General features: G+C 48.9%; 1 protein-coding gene across 1 annotated transcript; it reads right to left on the bottom strand.

The window, feature by feature from the left end:
• Positions 1–669: 669 nt before the first annotated feature.
• LOC139251192 (aldo-keto reductase family 1 member D1-like) lies at positions 670–4,393 on the bottom strand (the record flags this gene model as incomplete). The annotated part of the gene is made up of 3 exons (XM_070873163.1): positions 4,301–4,393; positions 1,683–1,850; positions 670–786 (listed from the first exon to the last, which is right to left on the bottom strand). Coding segments are annotated over exons 1-3 (378 nt in total), but the record flags the coding sequence as incomplete, so codon positions are not given.
• Between the last annotated feature and the right edge of the window lie 20,025 nt (positions 4,394–24,418).

Below are 24,418 nucleotides of genomic sequence, written 5' to 3'. Positions count from 1 at the left end.
GAGTGGATTTTTTTAACGTGTGGTAACTGTTGCACATCAGCCATCACACGGGCTTGACAGAGCTCGGTCTTTATCCAGTGGCAAGGATTGACCAGGACGGCTGGAGACCTGCTCTGCTATTCGGACCTAGTGCGCGCACATATCACAGTGTGGGCTGGGAATAATAGAGATGTAATGTTTACAGTTTTACTTTGAAGTTTGGAGGACAAGCTGCTATAACTGGCTGGTCTTTGTAAATTATGTAATTCTGAATTTGTTTTCTCTTCAAGACTGCCCCAGTAGGTAAATTCAGAACCAGAAAAATAAATATCGGGTGAGGGCAAGGAATGGCTGCTATCTGTAAGACTGTGTCTTTTAAAGAAAATGGTTTCTTATGACTTTCTCCTCAAGAAATGTTCTCCGCTTATCTACATTAATGTCAACATTTGAAGTATCTGTTACAATAAATTGCTTATTTTTGCTGTTTAAAAACCCCCAGCCTGCAGGTGCTATCTAGACTTACACATGAAGAATAGACTTTTGGATGAGGTGGCAGAGGACTGTCCTGGTGAACTGCACACCAATAAGAGGGAGCTCCATGAGGAGGGGAAGGGAATTAGAGGGGGGAGGGAGGGGAAGAGGGCTATGAAAGAGCAGCCTCTGAAACATTGTGTAAGATGCTGACTTTACCTTGAAGGCCAATGGCAGCTCAATGATGAACAGGTCCATGTAATCAAACTTTAAAAGTTTCAGCGATCTCTCCAGGAAGGGTCTGACCATCACCGGAGGGTGATAGGTGCTCCATAGCTGAAAGTTGGACTCGAAGTTAATACAACAAACTGAAACAGCATTATAATATTCAGGATTACAGAACACTGAGAGTTCTGTATTGAAGACATCACAACCTCCGATACACCAGTTATATTCACAGTTCAGTCTGAAATTGTGCTTTCACAATGCCTGGTATCAGTGCTACAGGAGAGAGATTCCCCATGCAGCTGAATCATATAGCCCCCAAAATGCCAGATTCCCCTCCCGCCCCCCTCCGCCGTGCTGAGCCGGTGTAATGTGCCTCTGGGAGAGCGAGGGGGAAGTCACAGTCCTGGCACGTGATCGCCATCCACTGTCGTCAGTAGAAAGTGCCGATGGGGTCAAGGTTGGCTGTAATACCCTCTCTCGTTGATAGGCTGCTGTCTCACTGTTCACATATGAGGAGTGCCCACTTGAATGAGATATGGGAGAGCTGCTCACCCTTGCACAACTGGATCTCTCTACAAATTACCGCGCACAGGAAAGGAGCGAATCTAAAGCAGATAATGATTTGTAGAAACATTAAAGGTGCTATATAAATGCAGGCTGTTGTTGTTTAATATTTCTCTGCTGATTTACCATTGGTCCCTGGCGTAAGATGGAGAAATGCAGCCAGGGTTCCTGCTCCTGCTTGAGTCCTGAAGCGTGTGAGAGTGTGTACATGTTTGTGTGCATTTATGGATGTTTGTGCATATACATGCATTCACATGTATCTGCGTGAGTGGTTGAGAGTGTAAATGTACGTTTGTGTGTGCACACGTTCACTATCTGGGCACACACGTGAAAATGGCGAGGGAGCCAAAAGCTGCAGATGTACATAAAACAGAAGCTAATCAAGAGTCAGCAGGGAGAGGAGGAGAGAGAGAGAGAGAGGTTCTTCAAATGTTCATTACCTTGCCACAGTAATAGATCTCGTCTCGCCTCACTGCATCATCAGCGATTTTTTCCTGAATGGCCTCTCCGATCTCATCTTCATTACCGTACACCCATGCTCCATCAAAGTGGCGATAACCCACGTCGATCGCCACTTTCATTGCATGGTAACACGCATCATGGGCAGTCTGTTAAAAAAGGAATGTATCAGCAAAACAGAAGACAAAACTGTTTCAAACCTAGAGCTCAGTGTATTGTTACTTTAAAAAAAAGTACCCCCCCTCTCCCCCCCCCCCCCCCCCCCAGGGTGTAGTGGGTGACAGCGCCCACTACAGAAATGAACCCCAGTACTTTATCTGTATGCTTTATGGCCTTATCAACTTGCGTTGCTACTTTTAGCTATTCATGTACTTGTATTCTCAGATTGCTCCCTCTGGTGGCCCCGGCCTGCTGATGGTCTTGCAGGCTGGGACCGTGCCGATTTACATCAGTGGGCCGGGGCCATTGGAGGGAGCAGCGTGTGGCGGTATACCACTGCAGGGAGCAGCGCGTGCTGCTGCAGGAGGGCGATGGCTGACTGCAGTGAGGGCAGGTACAGCAGGAGCGGTGAGGTCGGGGTGAAGGAGCGGCGAGAGATTGTAGAGGGACGTGATCGGGGTCCAGGAGAGGCACGAGTTCGGGGCCCAGAAGAGGCGAGGGTCCTGGGGCAGCACAGGCCAGCCCACACTGCGATATGTGTGCGCACTAGTTCCGTGCAGCAGAGCGGTCTCCAGTCGTCTTAGTTAACCCTTGCCACTGGACCAAGACCTAGCTCTGTCAAGCCCGTGTGGTGGCTGGTGTGCAACGGTCACCACACGTTTAAAAAATCCACGCACAGGCATCTTCCACCCTTCAGGATGTAGTTCGGGATCCGGAATATTAGGTCCTTCATTGAAACACCTGTGAACTCATCCCTTTTTGGCGTGGAAGCAAGTTATCATCACTTCGAGGGACTGCCTATGATGATGATGATGATGATTCCCAGATCGCTTTGCTCCTCTACCCCATTTAGTTTTTTTAACCTTCCAAGGAATAATTACTTTCTTATTCCTCCTCCCAAAATGAACAAGTGCATGTATGCTATATGTGCCTGTATGTATTTAATTATCTGTGTGAGTGTATATATATTGACTGCACACACACACACACAAATGCACATGCTCCACTACATTAACCTTCATTTGCCAATGTTTATGTCTTCCTATATTTTGGTGCAGTCCTCCACATTATTAGCTGTACCCCACAATTTATCAATGTCCGTATGTGTGGCTGTGTCCATACGTGTGCGTGTGTGCATGTGCATATGTACTGCCATAGGGACACACCTGGCATTCAGTACATTCTCTCTCTGTGGACACACACACATGCTGTACATTCTCTATAGGGTCACAGGCAGTACACACTCTATAGGGACACAGGGAGTACACACTCTCTCTATGGGGACATAGGCAGTACACAGTTTCCATAGGGACACGGGCAGTACACACTCTCTATGGGGACACAGGCAGTACACACTCTCTATAGGGACACACACAGGGAGTACACACTCTCTTTCGGGACACAGGCAGTACACACTCTTTCTATAGGGACACAGGGAGTACACACTCTATGGGGACACAGGGAGTACACACTCTCTATGGGGACACAGGGAGTACACACTCTATGGGGATACAGGGAGTACACTATAAGGACACAGGCAGTACACACTCTTTGGGGACACAGGCAATATGCATTCTCTCGATAGGGACACAGGGAGTGCACACTCCCTCTATGGGGACACACACAGGGAGTACACACTTTCTCTATAGGGACACAGGGAGTACACACTCTATAGACACACAAACAGGGAGTACACACTCTCTCTATAGGGTCACAGACAATACACTCCCTCTATAGGGACACAGGTAATACACATTCTCTCTTTACGCACAGGGAGTACACACTCTCTCTATAGGTTCACAGGCAGTACACACTCTATAGGGACACACACAGGGAGTACACACTCTATGGGGACACAGGCAGTACACACTCTCTATCGGGACACAGGCAGTACACACTCTTTCTATAGGGACACAGGGAGTACACACTCTCTCTATAGGTACACAGGGAGTACACACTCTATAGGTACACAGGGAGTACACACTATAGGGACACAGGGAGTACACATTCTCTCTATAGGAACACAGGCAGTACACATTCTCTCTATAGGGATACAGGCAGTACACTCTCTTTATAGGGACACACACAGGGAGTACGCACTCTCTATATGGGGACACAGGCAGTACACACTCTCTATAGGTACACAGGGAGTACACACTCTATGGGGACACAGGCAGTACACACTCTCTCTATAGGGACACAGACGTACACACTCTCTCTATAGGGACACAGACAGGGAGTACACACTCTCTCTATAGGGACACATGCAGTACACGCTCTCTCTGTAGGTACACAGACAGTACACACTCACTCTGTAGGCAGGTTACTGAAGTGCACCGAGTAACCACAAGGGAGCGATGTGAACCCTTTTGAGAGAGCACAATGGAGGAGTGACAGGCAAATGTTGGAGAGAAAGATTGAAAATAAGAGACATACTTACGATTTTGGGTGTAGAGAAAGTTCCCAATCCAATAATGGGAATGCTGTTTCCATCATTTAAAGGGATTCGATGATTTTGTGCTGTCAAGCTCATTTCTGTAACCTGCTCAGATAAAATATGTGAATCCAAGTCTCTCTCAAGTTTTAATAGCCAACATCCACGTGAACCACAAAGGGGAAGGGCCATCTACCTAACCATGCAACTGTTAACCCTCTGACTTCCAAACTCTCCTTACAGACTTTAAACTTATAATCAAACATCTTTTCTGAAATAAAATGAAAAATCGTTAACTGAGACCGAATATGAGAGGTCCTTATTGCTTCAGTCACATGGTACCAGAGATACACATCTGCAAACACCTTTCAGCAGGGCTCACTGGATACTGGTTAGGGCCATAGGTCGGGTAAATTTACCGTCTCACACACAAGGTGCAGGCAGATAAATAACCGGTCTTCATATTTCCAGAAAAGAAACACCGGACATGGAGTGCAATCTCTCTATAGGGTGACAACTTGACATTCAAGGGCATTACCATCACCGAATCCCCCACCGTCAACATCCTGGGGGTCACCATTGACCATAAACTTAACTGGACCAGCCACATAAATACTGTGGCAACAAGAGCAGGTCAGAGGCTGGGTATTCTGCTGTTATGTATTGTCCAGGTACATTAAATGTATAAGTACAATGGTGCGCCACAGGGGGCGCTGTGGTGAAAGTACCTGTGAGACAGAGAATAAAAGGCTGCCCACCACACCTGAGAGGCACTCTGGAGTTGGACAATAAACGACTAAGGTCACAGCAGTTACTACAACACCAGACCATGTGGAATCAGTGATTTGAGTGCTACATGCCCCACATTGGCAACGAGGAAGCGGACGAACTCCATGCAACCATGGCTACTCTGGGCTCGCTAAAGGATTTTACCGTGGGCAATGATTGGGAGGCCTTTATAGAAGGGCTCGAGTACTACTTCACAGCAAACGACGTGACGAAGGACACAGATGCACTGAGAGAAGCGTAAGGCGATATTGCTTTCCAGTTGTGGCGATGAGGTTTACTGTCTCGTCGGGGATTTGCTGGCACCCGCAAGCACCAGGGACAAGTCATATGAGGAGCTGGTCGCACTCATTCATGACCAGTTGAAACCGAAGGAGAGCATCCTCACGGTCAGATACAAATTCTACCATCACTGCAGACCCGAGGGCCAGGATGTCACCAAATATGCTGCGGACCTCAGGAGACTCGCGGCGCCATGTGATTTTGGCGCACACCTTGACGAGGCGTTGCGGGACGTTTTTGTTATGGGGATTGGCCATGAGGGTCTCCTTCACAAACTGCTAGCCACGGAACCCACAGTCATCCTGACAAAAGCCATCACCATCAGCCGGGCATATATGACCTCGACTTGCAGCACCCAGCAAATGATCCACACAGTCTCGAACCCAGCAGGCACTGTCCACAGGATAGCACCTACCACGGACAAAACTGCAGAAAGTGGCTCTGCCCGGGGCAGAGAGCATGGACCTCAGGGTCCTGGAACTCAGAGTCCGCTGAAGGGGGCCAATCAAGCAGCACCATGCTGGCGCTGTGGAGGAAGCCATGGGGCTCACCGGTGCAGGTTTGCAGAGTAAACGTGCAATACCTGCCACCTGAAAGGCCACCTTCAGCGTATGTGTAAAAGAAATCGGACTCAGCATGTGGCTGAGGAGATGGTGAATGATCCACTGTTTAGTGAGGAGCAGGCAGAAGAAGATGAGGTGTTGGGACTGTATACGTGTACCGACGATTTGCTCCCAGTGATAATGGAAGTAAAAATTGACGGAGTCCCAGTGAGTATGGCAGTGGATACGGGATCGGGTCCGTCATTGATGAGTCAGAGAACTTTTGAGAAACTGTGGGGTAACCCGGCTGCATGACCCAAGCTGGTCCCTGTCATGGCAAAGCTGCGTACCTACACCAAGGAACTGATACCTGCACATACGCTCTGCTGAGAACAGGTATCTCACGGGGGCGAGACGCACGGTTTATCTTTGTGGGTCATTGCAGGCGATGGGCCGACGTTCCTCGGCAGAAGATGGATGGGAAGGTCCGTGGGAGCTGGGAAGACTTCATTCCTCCACAGACTGCTGCTCCTCGGGTTCCCAAGAGCAGCGCTGACCGAGCTGGAGCTGCAGCCTAAATCCACACACAGGCGACAGCGGCCCAGAACTCCTGACCCCAAGTAATTCTGCAGCTTCAGCCTCCACAGACGAGCAGACCCTGGAAGAACGTGTTTGCAGGTGCGGGCCGATTGCTGGGGTGTGGGCCGGCGGGGCGCTGCGGGCGTTGAGCGGGAGGTCCATCGAGGGCCGATGGATCTGGGGGGCCCACGCAGAGGAAAAGCAGGGCGGAGGTAGCAGCTGCGATGGTGACGGCCACGGCGGCCGCAGGAGGGGCGGCAAGTGCAGAGACAACGGTGGGAGCGGAGGCTGCAGCGGTGGCTGGCGTGACTCGGGAGAACGCGAGCCAGAGCGGTGGATGCGGCAGCAAGTACGGAGGGACTCACAGGGACTGTGACTGATCGAGTCCAGGGAGCCACTTCTGCCAAGCTGGGTTGCTCTGGGCCGTTTTTTTCCCTTCCTTTCTTCCTTGTCCCTTCTGTTCTTTCTTTGCCAGTGAGCTCAAGATGGTGGTGAGCCTTGTGGCAACGGAGCTCTGCAGACAAAGGCCAGCAGAACACCTAAGATGGCGGTGCCCAAGGGAAGCCTCGTGGGAGCCACAAAATGGCATCTTAGAAGGGAAATGCACCCGGGAGTCTTAAAAGGGCCTTACATCGTTTGCGGTCCCCACATAAAGACTTTTGTAAGGCAAGAGCGAGTCAAAATGAGCTATGTGAATGTAGGATGACGGATTTATGATAAGAATTAATATTTTAATGCTGAATGGTTATTGTGTTTAAAATAATGGATATGAATTATGAATTACGATAAGAGTTAAGAGTTCAATGCTGAATGGTCACTGGGTTTAAAATTATGGATATGAATTACGGAAAGAGTTAATACCACGAGGTTCAAGTAAAAGGGATATGGATCTGTGTCTAACATTACCAACGGGCTAATGCGATTTTCGATTAAGGGGATTCATGCAATGGTTCAGCGGCTGCTAAGGCGGCTACTTCATGAGAATAGAGGCAATGCACCAGTTGCGATACCCTGTCTCAGTGCAGCCCATTACCTCGGGCAAAAAGGGGCTGTGCACCGCCACTGTACCTCACCCAGAGGAGCTGGGATTAAATAACTGTTCAGTGTACCTGCAACCTTTTGACATAACATCGGCATCACATATTCTATGTACCATACAAATGTACCGTTTATGTATACCTGCTTTCTGTTGGAGGTTATGCTCGTGTACTTTATCACCCATGTAAGGACTGCAAGTACCACATGCTTGCACTGGGTCCTCCACATGGGGGAGAAGAGGGAAGTGGATGGTCATGGACTCACACCCACAAATCAACCAGGACCAACAAGGTCGAGGCCACCGGCAATGACTTTTGGAACTGGGGGGGGGAGTGAGATGTTATGTATTGTCCAGGTACATTAAATGTATCTGTACAATGGTGCGCCACAGAGGGTGCTGTGGTGGGAGACCTGAAAGTACCTGCGAGACAGAGTATAAAAGTCTGCCCACCACACCTGAGAGGCACTCTGGAGTTACACAATAAAGGACTAAGGTCACAGCAGTTATATCAACACCAGACCGTGTGGAGTCAGTGATTTGTGTGCTACATACACCACATCTGCGGCAAGTGTCTCCCCTCCTGACTCCCCAGAGCCTTTTCACCATCTACAAGGCACAAGTCAGGAGTGTGATGGAATACTCCCCACTTGCCTGGAAGAGTGCAGCTCCAACAACACTCAAGAAGCTCAACACCATCCAGGACAAAGCAGCCCGCTTGATTGGCTCCCCATCCACCACCTTAAACATTCACTCCCTCCACCACCGATGCACCGTGGCTGCCATCTACAAGATGCACTGCAGCAACTCGCCAAGGCTTCTTCGACAGTACCTCCCAAACCCGTGACCTCTACCACCTCGAAGGTCAAGGGCAGCAGGTGCATGGGAATACCACCACCTCCAGATTCCCCTCCCAGTCACACACCATCCTGACTTGGAAATATACCGTCGTTCCTTTGTCGTCGCTGGGTCAAAATCCTGGTAAATGGCAAGTTCGGTAAGTAATCATCAGATTGTAATTTGACTTTGTCTGGCAACATAAAGAAACTGGAGGGTCAGTGACAGTTAGCAGTTAACAGCTATCAATTGCAAGTGGTTGCTTGCGCTAAAAACCGGCTTTTCCGATCTGTCAAGCTGGAGCTTGACAGATCATCCGCATTTCAGGAGCGAGAACATTTGCACAGGCAAGATTGTGGGACTTACCCATATCTTGCCCAGCAAATGTCCTCAAAACTCTTGCGCCTACTATTACAGGTGTAAGAGTTTTAAAACACACAAAAACATTGTAAACTAAAATTTTAAAAACACGTTATTGTTAAAAACCCTCCCCACTATGGTAAGTTTTTTAAAACATAATTAAAAAAACTTTTTAAAAATCGGAAAAATATATATGTTTTTAAATACATAAATAACTTTAATTTAAATCAATGAAAATATGTTGTGCATTTTTTTTATCTTTTATTATTGGTTATTAGTGTTTGGTTACCAGCCTGTCCTCACCGCACAGCACTGCCCCCCAAACATCAAGGTCCACGACGTGGCCCTGGACACAGTGGACCACTTCCCATATCTCGGGAGTCTCCTATCAACAAGAGCAGGCATTGATGATGAGATCCAACACCGCCTCCAGTGTGCCAGTACAGCCTTCGGCCGCCTGAGGAAAAGTGTTTGAAGATCGTCCCGCAAAACTGTCACCAAGCTCATGGTCCACAGGGCCGCAGTAATACCTGCCTCCTGTATGGCTCAGAGACATGGACCATATACAGTAGACGCCTCAAATCGCTGGAGAAATACCACCAGCGATGTCTCCGCAAGATCCTGCAAATCCCCTGGGAGGACAGATGCACAAACGTTAGTGTCCTCGTGAAGGCCAACATCCCCAGCAGTGAAGCACTGACCACACTTGATCAGCTCCGCTGGGCAGGCCACATAGTTCGCATTCCAGACACGAGACTCCCAAAGCGAGCGCTCTACTCGGAACATGTCCACGACAAATGAGCCAAAGGCGGGCAAAGGAAATGTTACAAGGACACCCTCAAAGCCTTCCTGATAAAGTACGACATCCCCACTGACACCCAGGAGTCCCTGGCCAAAGACTGCCCTAAGTGGAGGAAGTGCATCTGGGAGGGCGCTGAGCACCTCGAGTATCGTCGCCGAGAGCGCAGGCAGTGGAAGGAGCGTGGGGCAAACCAGGCTCCCTGCCCATCCTTTCCCTCAACGACTATCTGTCCCACCTATGACAGAGACTGTGGTTCTCGTATTGGACTGTACAGCCACCTAAGAACTCATGCTAAGAGTGGAAGCAAGTCTTCCTCGATCCCGAGGGACTGCCTATGTTTGGAGGGCTTTCTCATTCATAATAATGGGAACTCCAACTTACGGAGTTCCCATTATTATGAATGAGAACATACTTTGCCTGATTGGCTGCCCAGACCCATGTGACTGTAGCTCCAGGCCTGCGCACATGCTGACGTGCACATGCTGCAACGCGCAGTCAGTGGAGGCCTCAGGACCGGGAACTCGCGTTGGCGCAGCAGCGCTTCTTTTTTATAAAATCCATTCGAACGCCCGCGGGAAGGAGAAACCGGGATTTCTGGGCCATTGCTATTCAGAACTGGCTGATTTATTCGCAAAAGGTTTAACAATCACAATACACATTACCAGTTCAACTATTTTAGTTGTGCACTTGAAACAAATGCCCCCTACAAGGGGGGCCACACTCCAAAATAAGTTTTTTTCCAGTGCCCCTTTTTTTTTTGAGGGTGCCCCGACAAGCATGGCACCACACGCCGTCCACCGTCCAGAAGATGCGCTAGGCAGTCCCCTCGTGCACCACGTTGAAGATGCCCTCCGTCGTCTCCTCCCGCGCCAGCGGACAAAAAGTTGGCGGCGGAAGGAGAACACGTGACGCAGGCTGGTCTCCCTGAGGCCGAGCGGTATGGGGTTAATCCCTGACCTTACCTCCCCCAGTTGATGTAGGTGGGGGAGCAGGAGCTCAGCGGGAACAAAGGGCGGGACGATGGAAAGAATGACCCTCTGCGCGGTGGCCTCGAGAGGGTCCACCGGCAGGAACGTCCCGCCCACCGTGAGTCCCTTTTCAAGGGCCAGGGACACCGCCCGCACCGACCCCAGGAAGAACACAGCCTTCCCGGACATCTTGGAGACAATGGCCGAGGGGCCGACTACCCCAGCCATCGCCCGCATGCACTCCTCAATGGTCATAGTGGGGTGAGTATAGCTTGTGATCCCGTTTTTTTTTGTTATTAATCTGAAAGGTGGCAGGGCAGCAGGAGGCGCAGGAGGTGCCGTGGATGTGGACGCCGCCTGCGCATACGTCCTTGCTGGCACCGCCACCGGCGTGGATGGGGACGCCATCACGGGGTCCCTTTAAGGGCTACACCCACCACAAAGTCACAGGCCTGAATGGTCTTAATGGCCTCGTTATTGTGTGAGGAGGGGGAGCTCTTAATGAGGCACACCTCTCCCCTAGTTAACGATTGGGGAGGGGCCTTGCTCCCTCTGCTCAGTTGTCTTATAATTGCTTTTTTAATAAGGAGGAAAGGGGCTCTCAGAGAGAGAGTGACAGAGAGAGTGACAGAGAGAGAGAGAGAGAGAGAGAGAGAGAGTGAGGGGGAGTGGGAAAGAGGGAAGCTGTTAGAGCAGGTCTCCCCTCACAGTGCTGGGTGGGTGTTTTGCTGGGGTGCAACCCCGGATGGTAAATACAAAGTGATAGAGAATTCAAGCTCTGCAGCCCGGCTGCAGTTTTGAGAAAACACAGACCACATTGCATTAAGTCATCAATCAACTTGACATTTTAGGACCTTGGGTAGTGAGCCAATTAAAGGTTAACAGACTATCAAATGAGCCAATAAGGTCAAAGAAGGCAAGTTCTTTTCTGTAAATTGAACCAGGTATAAGTACAGCCATTTTGGCCAGGTGGTCTACGAAGGACAAAGGCCTGGCTTAAAGCCAAGAGCTTGTTGCTGCTGCCAGAATAAAGTTACATTAAAACTACAACCGGAGTTCGTATTTCATTGGAAATTAAGAGATCTAACAATTTTGGCGTCACGAACACGATCGCTGAGGGAAGAAACTGAATTTTGGACATCGGACCTACATACTGAGGTAAGGACTCCTCTTTATAAAAGTCCTCGGTCAAAAGTCTAAATTCGCCTCTCCTTCTACGCGATTCCGAAAGCCTCCGGTTTGCGAACCTTCCAGTTGGTAGTTGGTACGAGGTCCCAAAGACGTCTAACTTCGGCGGTGTGTTAGTTAATTAATCACTGACCTACTGATCAGCTGGAAAGCCTACGACTCGAGACCCCAGTAAAGAAATCAGTATTATGGAGCAAAGAATTTCCTACAACTGTTAAAGGTGGGCAGGCACCATCTGAGGTTTCGATAGATGAAATCCTCCTACAGTTGAAAGAATACATAGAGCAACAATTCAACTTATCTAAAACCTGTATTAAGATCGAACTTCCAATGGTCCTTGGACGAGATTAAAAGGGTCTGGGGAAAAACGACCCGTATGAAAAATAAAGAGTGAATTAGATGTCCCTAGCCATTATGGGACAGATCCGAAAGCGGAATGAAATTATAATGCGTTCCCAACATGATAGAGAACTGACCAGTACAAAGGACCAATTGCAAGCTGTTTGTGCACAGCTGCAACAGAAAAAACTTGAACTTGAAAAGTTGGAAGCGGAAGTTAAAGATCTTAAAGGTGAAATTAAAGAATGGAAAAAATTATTAGGTCAAGAGACAGTAATAGGAAAAGGAAAATGTATCGGTCAATTCCCAGGGTTCCCATGTTTGGATAAATTAAAAGCACAAACCCGAAGACACGACCGAGGAATAGATATGGATTCTGAATCCTCCGACAATACAGAGTCGGAGGATGAAGAATTAGGGGTGCGCTTTGCCCCATTTAAAAAAAGACGAGTTGTAGTCAAATCAGAAGGGACTGCGGATGAGGGCGGAACCAAAAAAATGAAGAAAAGGGTGTATGCAGAATATTTAGTTCAAGACCCAGAGAAAATTGATAAATGGTCCAAGGAGTTGCCCAATCCAAAGAAAGGGGGAGTGAAAACGTGGGACCAATTGGACCGCTTAAGAAATATATATCAATTTCATCCCTGGGACGGAGTGCAAATTTTGACCATAATGGTGCCAAAAACACAGGGAAGAAAATTGCACGACAAAGTAGAAGAAGCTTTGGGGCAGGATGAGCAAGAATTAAACGCAGGATGGGAGATGATTAAACACTGGCTGCAAGACTTCAGTCCAGTTAAGACAGACTGGGGAAAAATTGCAGACTGCCAACAGAAAGGAACAGAGGAGGTCCTGGAGCATGACGAGCGGTTTGGATGCATGTGGCTAGAACATTCGGGTATGAATAATATGGATGAGGAAATGGAAGTGTTTGGACCCCTGAAAGCAGCTTTCGTGGCAGGTCTAAAGCCAGAACTGTCCAAAATGTTTAAGGTAGTGTTACCGGACTGGGAAGGTAGAGGAACTACCTTTGCAGCATTGGTGGATCGATGTAACCAATTAGATCGGGATATGGGAGCTAAAGTCCGAGCTGTACAGGCTATGGGATGGAAATCCCAGGATTCCGATAAACATCATTAGGAAAATTACCCGGAAAAAGTCATTATTGTGGGAAAGAAGGTCACCGGGCCAAGTTGTGCAGGGCAAAACAGCAAGGTCGCAGCCGGGGAAGAGGACGCAACCAGGGATACAATTCAACCAACAAGCCAGGCTTGTCACAAGATAACGACCTCATAGAAGCATTTAAGCGACTGACAATACAACAACAGAAGGAGTTACTTGGGATAGCAAAAAACGATTAGAGCCCACCCTGGTCCACCTCCTCGCACTAATACAACAAAGGGGAGATGGGCTATATATAACTGTGAGGGTGGGCGATAAGGATGTGAACTGTCTTTTAGACACAGGGGCGGAATTAACATGCTTACCCCTACAATATGGAGACTTTTTGCCGTCGGATGGTAGGGCACGTACAGCCTATGGAGTTGGGGGCCATAAAATGGAAATTAAAAGGACAACACCGGTACTTATAGGGCTGGGTCCACATGAACTAACCACGCCGGTCTGGATAGGCCCAGTAGATCAACCCCTTTTGGGAATGGACGTTCCAATCCAAGTAGATTCTCGTTGCATTTCGAGGATGGTCGAGTGACATGGTCAATTAGAACTTTGAAGAAAGAAGAATTGAAGGCACACCCGATATGGGCTAAAGATAAGAACGATTGTGGCCTACTCCAGATGGAGCCTGCGTCATTTACCGGGACCAAGCCTCCATGCACTAAACAGTATCCCATCAGTCCAACTGCCATCGTGGGAATCTTACTGGTTATTCAGCAATTGGAGAAACAAGGGGTGCTTATTAAAACACATAGCTCCTCCAATAGCCCCGCGTGGCCGGTACAGAAATCTAATGAGGCTTGGCGTTTGACTGTCGATTATAGGAAAGCTAACCAGTGTATTGATCAAAAAGCTCCTTTGGTCGCAGATCCGCCCACCATTTTTAATGCCCTCAAACCGGAACATAAATATTTCTCGGTTATAGATATGGCCAACGGATTTTGGTCGGTGCCTCTGGCACTGCAGGTTCGACAGTGGTTTGCTTTCACGGTCCAAGGACAACAGTATACTTGGACCCGGTTACAACAGCCCTACGGTATTCCACATGGCTTGACAAAGCCATTTGCGAGAATTACCTCCCTTGTCATCCACAGTCATCCAATATGTAGACGATATCCTGCTCACTTCAAACACGGAAGAACAGCATGAACAAGATTTACGAGTTTTGCTAGACCACCTTTGGCTGAAAGGACATAAAGCCAGCATCGACAAAGCACAAATATCCCAAGAAGAGGTTGTATACCTGGGAGAAAATATTTCACAAGGAAAGAGAGAACTTACCCAAGATAGAATTGCAGCCATTCGGGCTGCTAAAAAACCCACCACTATTCAGGAACTAAGGTCTTTTTTGGGATTGTGTAACTTTAACAGAAATTGGATTGACTCCTTCACACAGCTTGCTCAGCCATTGAATGATATCTTAAAGGGGAAACGTGCCTCTAAAGAAGCCATCACCCTCACTAAAGAACAGCAAGAGGCCTTCCTGAGTTTGAAAAAGGCTTTGTGTTCGGCACCAGCTCTGGGAATCCCCGACAGTGGTAAGCCATTTACCCTGTTTGTCCATGAGAAAGAAGAATATATGACAGCTATACTGACACAAGAACATGGGGATCGGCAAAGACCTATTGGCTATTATTCGGCAAAACTGGATGCGGTAGCCCTCGGATGGGGAAGTTGCCTAAGGGCCATGGAAGCTACATGTCAAGTGGTAATGACCACTGCGGGTCTAGTCCTCGACCAAAAGCTTATTGTCAAGTGTCCCCACACCGTGCACGCTTTGCTGTCTATGAATAGAATGTCTCAGGTGACGGCAGCTAGATGGACCCGCTGGACAGCAGTTTTGGAAGCTCCTAATCTCCATATCATCCGGGCCAGCCCGGTTAATTCCGCAACTATGCTCCCGATGTCAGAATCGAGGGAGCAAGAGCGGGGAAAATGTGAAGAGCCTGACTGCGTGGAGATTTTAAAAGAAACAGAAGAAGCAGCCTTAGCAGCAGAGGAGCCTCTGCACAAACCAGACCTCATCCTGTTTACAGATGGTTCCTCCTTTGTTGACAATGGTACAGAAAAGCAGGATGGGCAGTTACAACCTTATATGAGGTAGTGGCAAAAGGACGTTTACCCTCAGGAACGTCAGCACAACAGGCCGAGTTACGGGCCCTGTCAGAAGCATGTCGAATAGCAGAAGGACAGACAGCTAATGTCTACACAGATTTGCGTTATGCTTTAGGAGTCGCTCACGACTTTGATCTGTTATGGCGGAAAAGAGGATTCCTCACTGCTGCTGGTACATCTATCCGAAATGGAAAAGAAGTCCGAGACTTACTAGAGGCCATACAATTACCTCAGGAAGTGTCCATCCTGAAGTGTAAGGCCCATGCCAAGGAAAATACCACAGAAGCACAGGGAAATGCCCTAGCCGACCAGGCAGCTAAAGATGCCGCCTCACAGGGCGCTCCCCCAGAAGGATCAACACAGATGTGCAGATTGAAAGCACTCAGCACTCAGACACGAGTCCTTCAAACAATGAAGGTGAGTGCTCCCGAGAGGAAAAATGGACATGGATTGAGGCAGGAATTAAGCTATGTGAAGATGGTGTCTGGAGACAAAGAGTTACCGACAAGCCAGTCGCGCCACAAGCGCTTATGCCTTTTTTAGCCCAACAGATCCACTCGTGGGGACACTTGGCCTCACAACAGATGACGGCACGATTCCAGAAAAGCTGGTGGGGTTGGGGATTTAAACAACATGCCCAGCTGGTAGCAGACCGTTGTGTGGTCTGCCAGAAAAATAATTCTGGACCCATCACGGTAATGCCCCAACTGAGGTCCCCTGCCCCTGTCGGACCATTCCAGCATCTGCAGGTTGATTATATATCTCTTCCTTCATGCCAAGGATACACTAACATTCTTGTCATGGTCGACAGATTCTCTAGATGGGTAGAAGCTGTCCCAACTAAAAGAGCCACAGCCAATCACACTGCAAAGGTCTTGTGTAAGGATTACATTCCCCGATGGGGAGTCCCGAGTAGCATTGACTCTGATCAGGGAACACACTTCACAGGTGCTGTCTGCCAAGAAGTCTGTAGGTTACTGAACATTACGTGGGTTTTACACTGTCCTTATCATCCACAATCATCAGGACAAGTAGAGCGAATGAATCGAACTCTGAAACAACAGCTTGTCAAAGATCACCAAGAAGGAACACCATGGCCCCAGGCACTACCAATAGTGCTATGTAGTATTAGGGCAACCCCGAACAGAACTGCAGGTCGAAGCCCATTTGAAATTATAACAGAAAGACCCATGTCGCTGCCAGGAACTATCGATTTAAGGAAAACTGATGTTCACTTAATGAGTGACACTTTGTTATCATACTGTCAGAACCTAACCAATGCTATTAGTTCTGTTTCCTGACAAGTATCAGCAGCTTGGGGTAATCCACCCGAAGGAGGACACGACATCATCCCGGGAGTCTGGGTGTATGTGAAAAAGTTGCATAAAGAACCTTTGGGTGCCAAGTGGGAGGGACCTTATCAAGTGTTATTGACCACCCAGGCAGCTGTTAATGTCCAAGGAAAGAAAGCCTGGATCCACGCTTCACACGTTAAACGAGCACCTGTAACTGAAGCTGAAATCCAATAAGGACAATTACTTTTTGCCAAAATGTAGAAATTTACTGTATTACTGATTGTAAGTATTCTAGGCATTTGCCTACTTCTTACTAGCCGACCCTCTGCACCAAAGGGAAATAGTAGGGTAGCAAGGGAATTACATGTAAATACCTTTTTATATATGTCATACATTTATGCCAAACAAGGTAACATTTCTAGTTGTTGGGTATGTGCGCATATTCCTATTCACTCAAAGGGAGGGATTCCCTTGAGACCAGTTCCCTTGAATATCTCGGAAATGGCTGAGTGGATAATTAATCAAAACAAAACAGGCAATATGTTTCAGGATACGGAAAACTGGGCACGTAAATGGAAGTTAGCAGGTTACAATCTGGCTACCTTTGAAGGGGGATACCAACCATGCTACAATAATTCCAAACAGCCCCCCATTTTTTGTTATCACTAATACAACGGGAATAGGAAGACTGGGGGAATCGGTCTGTCAGATTAGAAACATCAAAGGAGGCCAAAATATGGGGTATAGTAACTGCTCCCAGAATTATAATGTAATCAAGCCACGGAACCGTCCAAACTGGGCCGATGTGGGAGTTTTTAACGCAACAGAGATTCTGAATAAATCAGATGGAAAAGCCTGGACAGGCCCCGGAGTGTTGCTGACAAAGAAACAGCTAACATTCATTGCCTATAATATAACCTATTGGGTGTGTGGCCACAAGGCCTACCCTTGGCTGCCCCAGAATTGGACGGGATCCTGCTATTTAGCCTATATTGTGCCATATATGTATCATATAAAGTCACTGTCGGAACATTTACACCGTCCTAAGAGAGCTATCACAGAAACAGAGAGGTTCTTTGCCATTCTGATCCCCAGGTATGGGACCGCCAGACTGGCAAGGGAATCCATTAACATGGCATCCGTTGTGGAATGGGTAGCCAATGATACCTCAGAGGCCCGAGTTAAAATCAATACAGAAATGATCGCAATCCGCACAGTAGCCCTACAGAATAGACTGGCCCTTGACTACATCCTGGCTGAAAAGGGAGGTACTTGCGCCCTACTCGGAACTGAGTGTTGCACGTATATCCCAGACAGCTCCGAAGAAATTACCCACTTAGCGGAGCATATCCAAAAGGAGGCAGAAAACTTAAGCAACCCCCATCATTCACTTTGTGGAGCGGAGCCACTGAATGGCTAGGTTCAATAGCAACTTCATTGGTGGAAGGTTTAATTCTATTTGTTGTAATTGTTTTACTTTTATATTGTTTGTTTATGTTGATTAAATGTGGTTGCAACCATGCGGCTGTAGCTGCTGTTCCGCATGTGAGACACCTAGCAGGTCCCAGCAGTACGTGGCACAGGGGTATGTTATGCTTAAGGGAAGGTTGTTTACTGGTTGAATTAAGATATTGATTTGGATTAAATTGGAATAAGGTTCATCAACCTACTAAAACCAGACTTCCATTGTGGCCACGATGGAACTCGGGTTGGTGTAAATTTGTGTGGAAGCTACTAGTCCGGACATGTGGCAAAACACATCAACAAATTTTAGAAGGAAACTCTATTAACAGGTATGAAATTATTTTTTAGAATGTTTAACCAGTGATACCTGATGTTTTATGATTCAGTTTGTGAAAGAATCAAAGGGGGGATTGATAGAGAATTCAAGCTCTGCAGCCCGGCTGCAGTTTTGAGAAAACACAGACCACATTGCATTAAGTCATCAATCAACTTGACATTTTAGGACCTTGGGTAGCGAGCCAATTAAAGGTTAACAGACGATCAAATGAGCCAATAAGGTCAAGGAAGGCGAGTTCTTTTCTGTAAATTGAACCATGTATAAGTACAGCCATTTTGGCCAGCTGGTCTCAGAAGGACAAAGGCCTGGCTTAAAGCCAAGAGCTTGTTGCTGCTGCCAGAATAAAATTACATTAAAACTACAACTGGAGTTCGTATTTCATTGGAAATTAAGAGATCTAACACAAAGTCTTTTAGATAATCTTTGGGTGGAGGGAGAAGATGTCTTCACCTGGGGCAGCTGGAGCCACCCAGGCACAGCACTCCCAACGGTGTTAATTGGGATGATTAACAAGTCTTCACCCAGTTAGCTCCAGCTAACCCAGGCCAGGCAATGGGGGAGGGGTGCTTCAGTGGTGTGTGGGGCCTAGTTGTGGGCAAGACCCCCACACACACTTCCACACACACACCCCCCCCGCGATGTTCCGGCCCTCGAATTTATCTTCTTTCCTTCCCCCACCAATAAAACAAAGTCTTTTGGGAGTGCACGAGTTCACCCACCTAAAGAATGATAATGGCTCTCCCTCCTACCAAACTGGATGGATGTTGTTCTTCTCCCCCTCTCTCCAACTCTCTGTAGCAGTGTTATAGTTGATGAATTCTGTTCTCCTCCTCTCCCTCTGGATGGTGAATTGTAGTAAACCCCTTCCTCCTCTTCCTGGGGTATTCTCAGGGTTCTTTACAGGCCTCAGGCAGGAGCAAAGGCAGAGAGCTCCTTCCCTCACTGCTCTCTGCTCCAAATGAGCAGGCAACAGCTCCACAACTCTTTTAGAGACAAAATAAAACATTTAAATCAAGTACCCCCCATCTTGGGGGGCCACTCCAAACATTTTCCAATGCCCTTTTTTTTTTTTTCGTTTTTTTTTTGTATTTTTGTTGTTTTTTTTGGGGCATTAAAATTGTATATTTTACAAGTGCCCCCTATAAAAGCGGAGGGGGACACTAAAAACCCGGCAATTAAAACAAATTAAACCTTAAAACATATAAAGTCAAATTAAAATTTGGTTGCCGGGTGTGACAATGCACTCCAGTCCCTCCGGTGCCCACCTCTCGCGGAAGGTCGCGAGCGTACCGGTGGACACCGCGTGCTCCATCTCTATGGACACCCTGGCCCGGATGTAGGCACGGAAGAGAGGCAGGCAGTCAGGCTGAACGACCCGCTCGACCGCCTGCTGCCTGGACCGGCTGATGGCACCCTTGGCCGTGCCCAAGAGCGGTCCTACGAGGAGGTCCTCGGACCTACCCACTCCCCTCCGCACAGGGTGCCCAAAGATCAGGAGTGTGGGACTGAAGTACAGCCAGAAATTGAGGAGCAGCCCCTTTAAATAATGAAACAGGGGCTGCAACCTCGCACACTCCATAAAAACATGGAACACGGACTCTTCCAGACCGCAGAAATTGCAGGCGGCCTGGGAGTCCGTGAACCGGCTTAAAAATTTGTTGCACGGCACTGCTCCGTGCACCACCCTCCAGGCTAAGTCCCCGATAAATAGTGGGAGGACTCCCGCGTAGAGTGCACTCCATCGGGGACCCCCGCCACCTCCGGATGGCAAGATGGTACGCCATGGCGTGTCCGGTCGGCAGACGAGGATGGCAAAGTTGAGAGTGTGCAGGAGCAGCCCATACAGGAAACCCTTCCGCGCAGAACTGAAAGGCACGGAGGGGATTTCCCCGAGGCGGCACAAGTTGTGAGGCGCCGGCTCCCGAGGGAAGTTCAGGGGTTTGGCACCGATGAGGAATTCCGTCCGGACGGGGTCAGTTCGGACGGGATCTCCCCACGTGCTTGAGCCTCCTCGACACACCTAACGGAGTCAGGGCCCAGAGCTGTTTTTAGCGACTTGATGGCATCGGCCGCGCGGTGTACGTCGGCCGAATTTAGGCACCGCGCCAGCGTGTCTGGCGCCATCCAACCCGCTCCTCCGCCATCGAGCAGGTCCCTGACCCTGGTCACCTCGCCAGCCACAGCACTCTTGCCCGATTGCCACCTAAAACCTCGGTCGTGGAGGTACGGATTCCCGAGCAGCGGCTCCTGCAGGACAGTCGCCACTCCAGCCGGTGGAGAGCTGCGCTTGGTGGAGACTTTGTTCCAGACCCTGGTGAGTTCCTTGTAAAAGACAGGCAGCTCCTGGAAGGCGGTCCTGGCACCCCCCAAGTTCACAAACAGGAGCTGCGTGTCATAGTTAAGGCCGTGCTGCTGGCGGAAGAAATACATCGCCAGCGCACGCCACCTAGGAGGGGGCTCGACGTAAAGGTATCTCTGCAGGGTCTGAAGATGGAAAGTCGCTAGCTGGGTGCTGACGCAGACCAATGACTGACCGCCCTCCCTAAGCGGGAGGCTCAAGACCGCGGCAGAGACCCAGTGCTTCCTGTTGTTGCAGAAGAAGTCCACCAGCTTCTCTGTATCTTGCCAACAAACGCAGGGGGAGGGGTCAAAGTGACCAGCCGGTACCACAGCATAGCGGCCACCAGCTGGTCTATGACTAGCGCTCGGCCACTGTAGGACAGCACTCGGAGCAGTCCTGTCCAGCGCCCTTGGCGAGCGGCGAACTTGGCCTCCAGCTCTTGCCAGTTCGCCGGCAAGGCTCCCTCGTCGGGGCTAAGGTAGACTCCCAGATAGAGGAGATGGGTCGTGCTCCAGGCAACAGGCCTGAGCTCCTACGGCAGGGAGTCCACCCACCACTGACGCACCAGGAGTCCGGAACATTTCTCCCAGTTGATCCTGGTGGAGGATGCGGCCGAGTAAATCTCCTGGCACTCACGCATCCTCCGCAGGTCAACGGGATCCTCTACCGTGGGGAGCACGTCATCGGCGTAAACCGAGAGGACGACCTCCACGCCCGGCCCTTGCAGAGCCAGTCCCATCAACCTCGTCCGCAGGAGACGCAGGAAAGGCTCCACGCAGATGGCATATAACTGGCGGGACATAGGGCATTCTGCATTAGGATGGAGAATGAAACAGTTAATTCAGAGACCATGGTCCAGAACTTAAAGAAGGGTAACTTTGAAGGTATGAGGCATGAACTGGCTAAGATAGATTGGCTAATGATACTTAAGGGGTTGACTGTGGATGGGCAATGGCAGACATTTAGAGACCGCATGGATGAATTACAACAATTGTACATTCCTGTCTGGCGTAAAAATAAAAAAGGGAAGGTGGCTCAACCGTGGCTATCTCGGGAAATCAGAGATAGTATTAAAGCCAAGGAAATGGCATACAAATTGGCCAGAAATAGCAGCGAACCTGGGGACTGGGAGAAATTTAGAACTCAGCAGAGGAGGACAAAGGGTTTGATTAGGGCAGGGAAAATGGAGTACGAGAAGAAGCTTGCAGGGAACATTAAGGCGGATTGCAAAAGTTACTATAGGTATGTAAAGAGAAAAAGGTTAGTAAAGACAAACGTAGGTCTCCTGCAGTCAGAATCAGGGGAAGTCATAACGGGGAACAAAGAAATGGCAGACCAATTGAACAAGTACTTTGGTTCAGTATTCACTAAGGAGGACACAAACAACCTTCCGGATATAAAAGGGGTCAGAGGGTCTAGTAAGGAGGAGGAACTGAGGGAAATCTTTATTAGTCGGGAAATTGTGTTGGGGAAATTGATGGGATTGAAGGCCGATAAATCCCCAGGGCCTGATGGACTGCATCCCAGAGTACTTAAGGAGGTGGCCTTGGAAATAGCGGATGCATTGACAGTCATTTTCCAATATTCCATTGACTCTGGATCAGTTCCTATCGAGTGGAGGGTAGCCAATGTAACCCCACTTTTTAAAAAAGGAGGGAGAGAGAAAGCAGGGAATTATAGACCGGTCAGCCTGACCTCAGTAGTGGGTAAAATGATGGAATCAATTATTAAGGATGTCATAGCAGTGCATTTGGAAAATGGTGACATGATAGGTCCAAGTCAGCATGGATTTGTGAAAGGGAGATCATGCTTGACAAATCTTCTGGAATTTTTTGAGGATGTTTCCAATAAAGTGGACAAAGGAGTACCAGTTGATGTGGTATATTTGGACTTTCAGAAGGCTTTCGACAAGATCCCACACAGGAGATTAATGTGCAAAGTTAGAGCACATGGGATTGGGGGTAGTGTGCTGACGTGGATTGAGAACTGGTTGTCAGACAGGAAGCAAAGAGTAGGAGTAAATGGGTACTTTTCGGAATGGCAGGCAGTGACTAGTGGGGTACCGCAGGGTTCTGTGCTGGGGCCCCAGCTGTTTACATTGTACATTAATGATTTAGACGAGGGGATTAAATGTAGTATCTCCAAATTTGCGGATGACACTAAGTTGGGTGGCAGTGTGAGCTGCGAGGAGGATGCTATGAGGCTGCAGAGTGACTTGGATAGGTTAGGTGAGTGGGCAAATGCGTGGCAGATGAAGTATAATGTGGATAAATGTGAGGTTATCCACTTTGGTGGTAAAAACAGAGAGACAGATTATTATCTGAATGGTGACAGATTAGGAAAAGGGGAGGTGCAACGAGACCTGGGTGTCATGGTACATCAGTCATTGAAGGTTGGCATGCAGGTACAGCAGGCGGTTATGAAAGCAAATGGCATGTTGGCCTTCATAGCGAGGGGATTTGAGTACAGGGGCAGGGAGGTGTTGCTACAGTTGTACAGGACCTTGGTGAGGCCACACCTGGAGTATTGTGTACAGTTTTGGTCTCCTAACTTGAGGAAGGACATTCTTGCTATTGAGGGAGTGTAGCGAAGATTCACCAGACTGATTCCCGGGATGGTGGGACTGGATCAACTGGGCTTGTATTCACTGGAGTTCAGAAGAGTAAGAGGGGACCTCATAGAAACGTTTAAAATTCTGACGGGTTTGGACAGGTTGGATGCAGGAAGAATGTTCCCAATGTTGGGGAAGTCCAGAACCAGGGGTCACAGTCTAAGGATAAGGGGTAAGCCATTTAGGACCGAGATAAGGAGAAACTTCTTCACCCAGAGAGTGCTGAACCTGTGGAATTCTCTACCACAGTAAGTAGTTGAGGCCAATTCACTAAATATATTCAAAAGGGAGTTAGATGAAGTCCTTACTACTCGGGGGATCAAGGGGTATGGCGTGAAAGCAGGAAGGGGGTACTGAAGTTTCATGTTCAGCCATGAACTCATTGAATGGTGGTGCAGGCTAGAAGGGCTGAATGGCCTGCTCCTGCACCTATTTTCTATGTTTCTATGTTTCTATCCCTGGCGCAGCCCTCTCCCAAAGCGAAGGGGCGCCATCAAGGACCCGGTAACCTTAATCAGACACTCTGCGGCGGCGTACAAAAGTCGGATCCGGGCGACGAAATGCGTCCCGAACCTGAAAGCGCGCCGAGTTCCGAACAGATAGTCGTGATCCACCCTGTTGAACGCCTTCTCTTGGTCGAGAGATAGGAAGGCGACTGACAGACCACTTCCTGGGAGTGATGGATGAGGTCCCGGACCAGATGGATGTTATTATGGATTGCCCGGCCCGGGACCGTGCAGGACTGGTCGGGGTGGATCATGTGGTCCAGCATGGCGCCAAGGCAAGCAGACATCACCCTGGCAAAGATTTTGTAGTCCGTGCTGAGGAGGGAGACCGGGCGCCACTTCTTAAAGAGGCGGAGATCGCCCTTCTTAGGCAGCAGGACGATGACTGCCCTGCGCCAAGAGAGGGGCATCTCCCCGGTCGCCAGACGTTCCCCCAGGACCCGCGCGTAGTCGCCCCCCAGGACGTCCCAGAATGACCTGTGGAACGCCACGGTCAGCCCATCCAGCCCCGGGGCTTTTCCCCTCGAGAGCCGGTCGAGGGCGTCAGTCAGCTCCGCCAA

The sequence above is a fragment of the Pristiophorus japonicus genome, unplaced genomic scaffold (assembly GCF_044704955.1).
Source record: "Pristiophorus japonicus isolate sPriJap1 unplaced genomic scaffold, sPriJap1.hap1 HAP1_SCAFFOLD_420, whole genome shotgun sequence".
NCBI classification, from domain to species: domain Eukaryota; kingdom Metazoa; phylum Chordata; class Chondrichthyes; family Pristiophoridae; genus Pristiophorus; species Pristiophorus japonicus.
The sequence above is the reverse complement of the archived record's forward strand: the minus strand, read 5'-3'. Positions and strand labels throughout refer to the sequence as shown.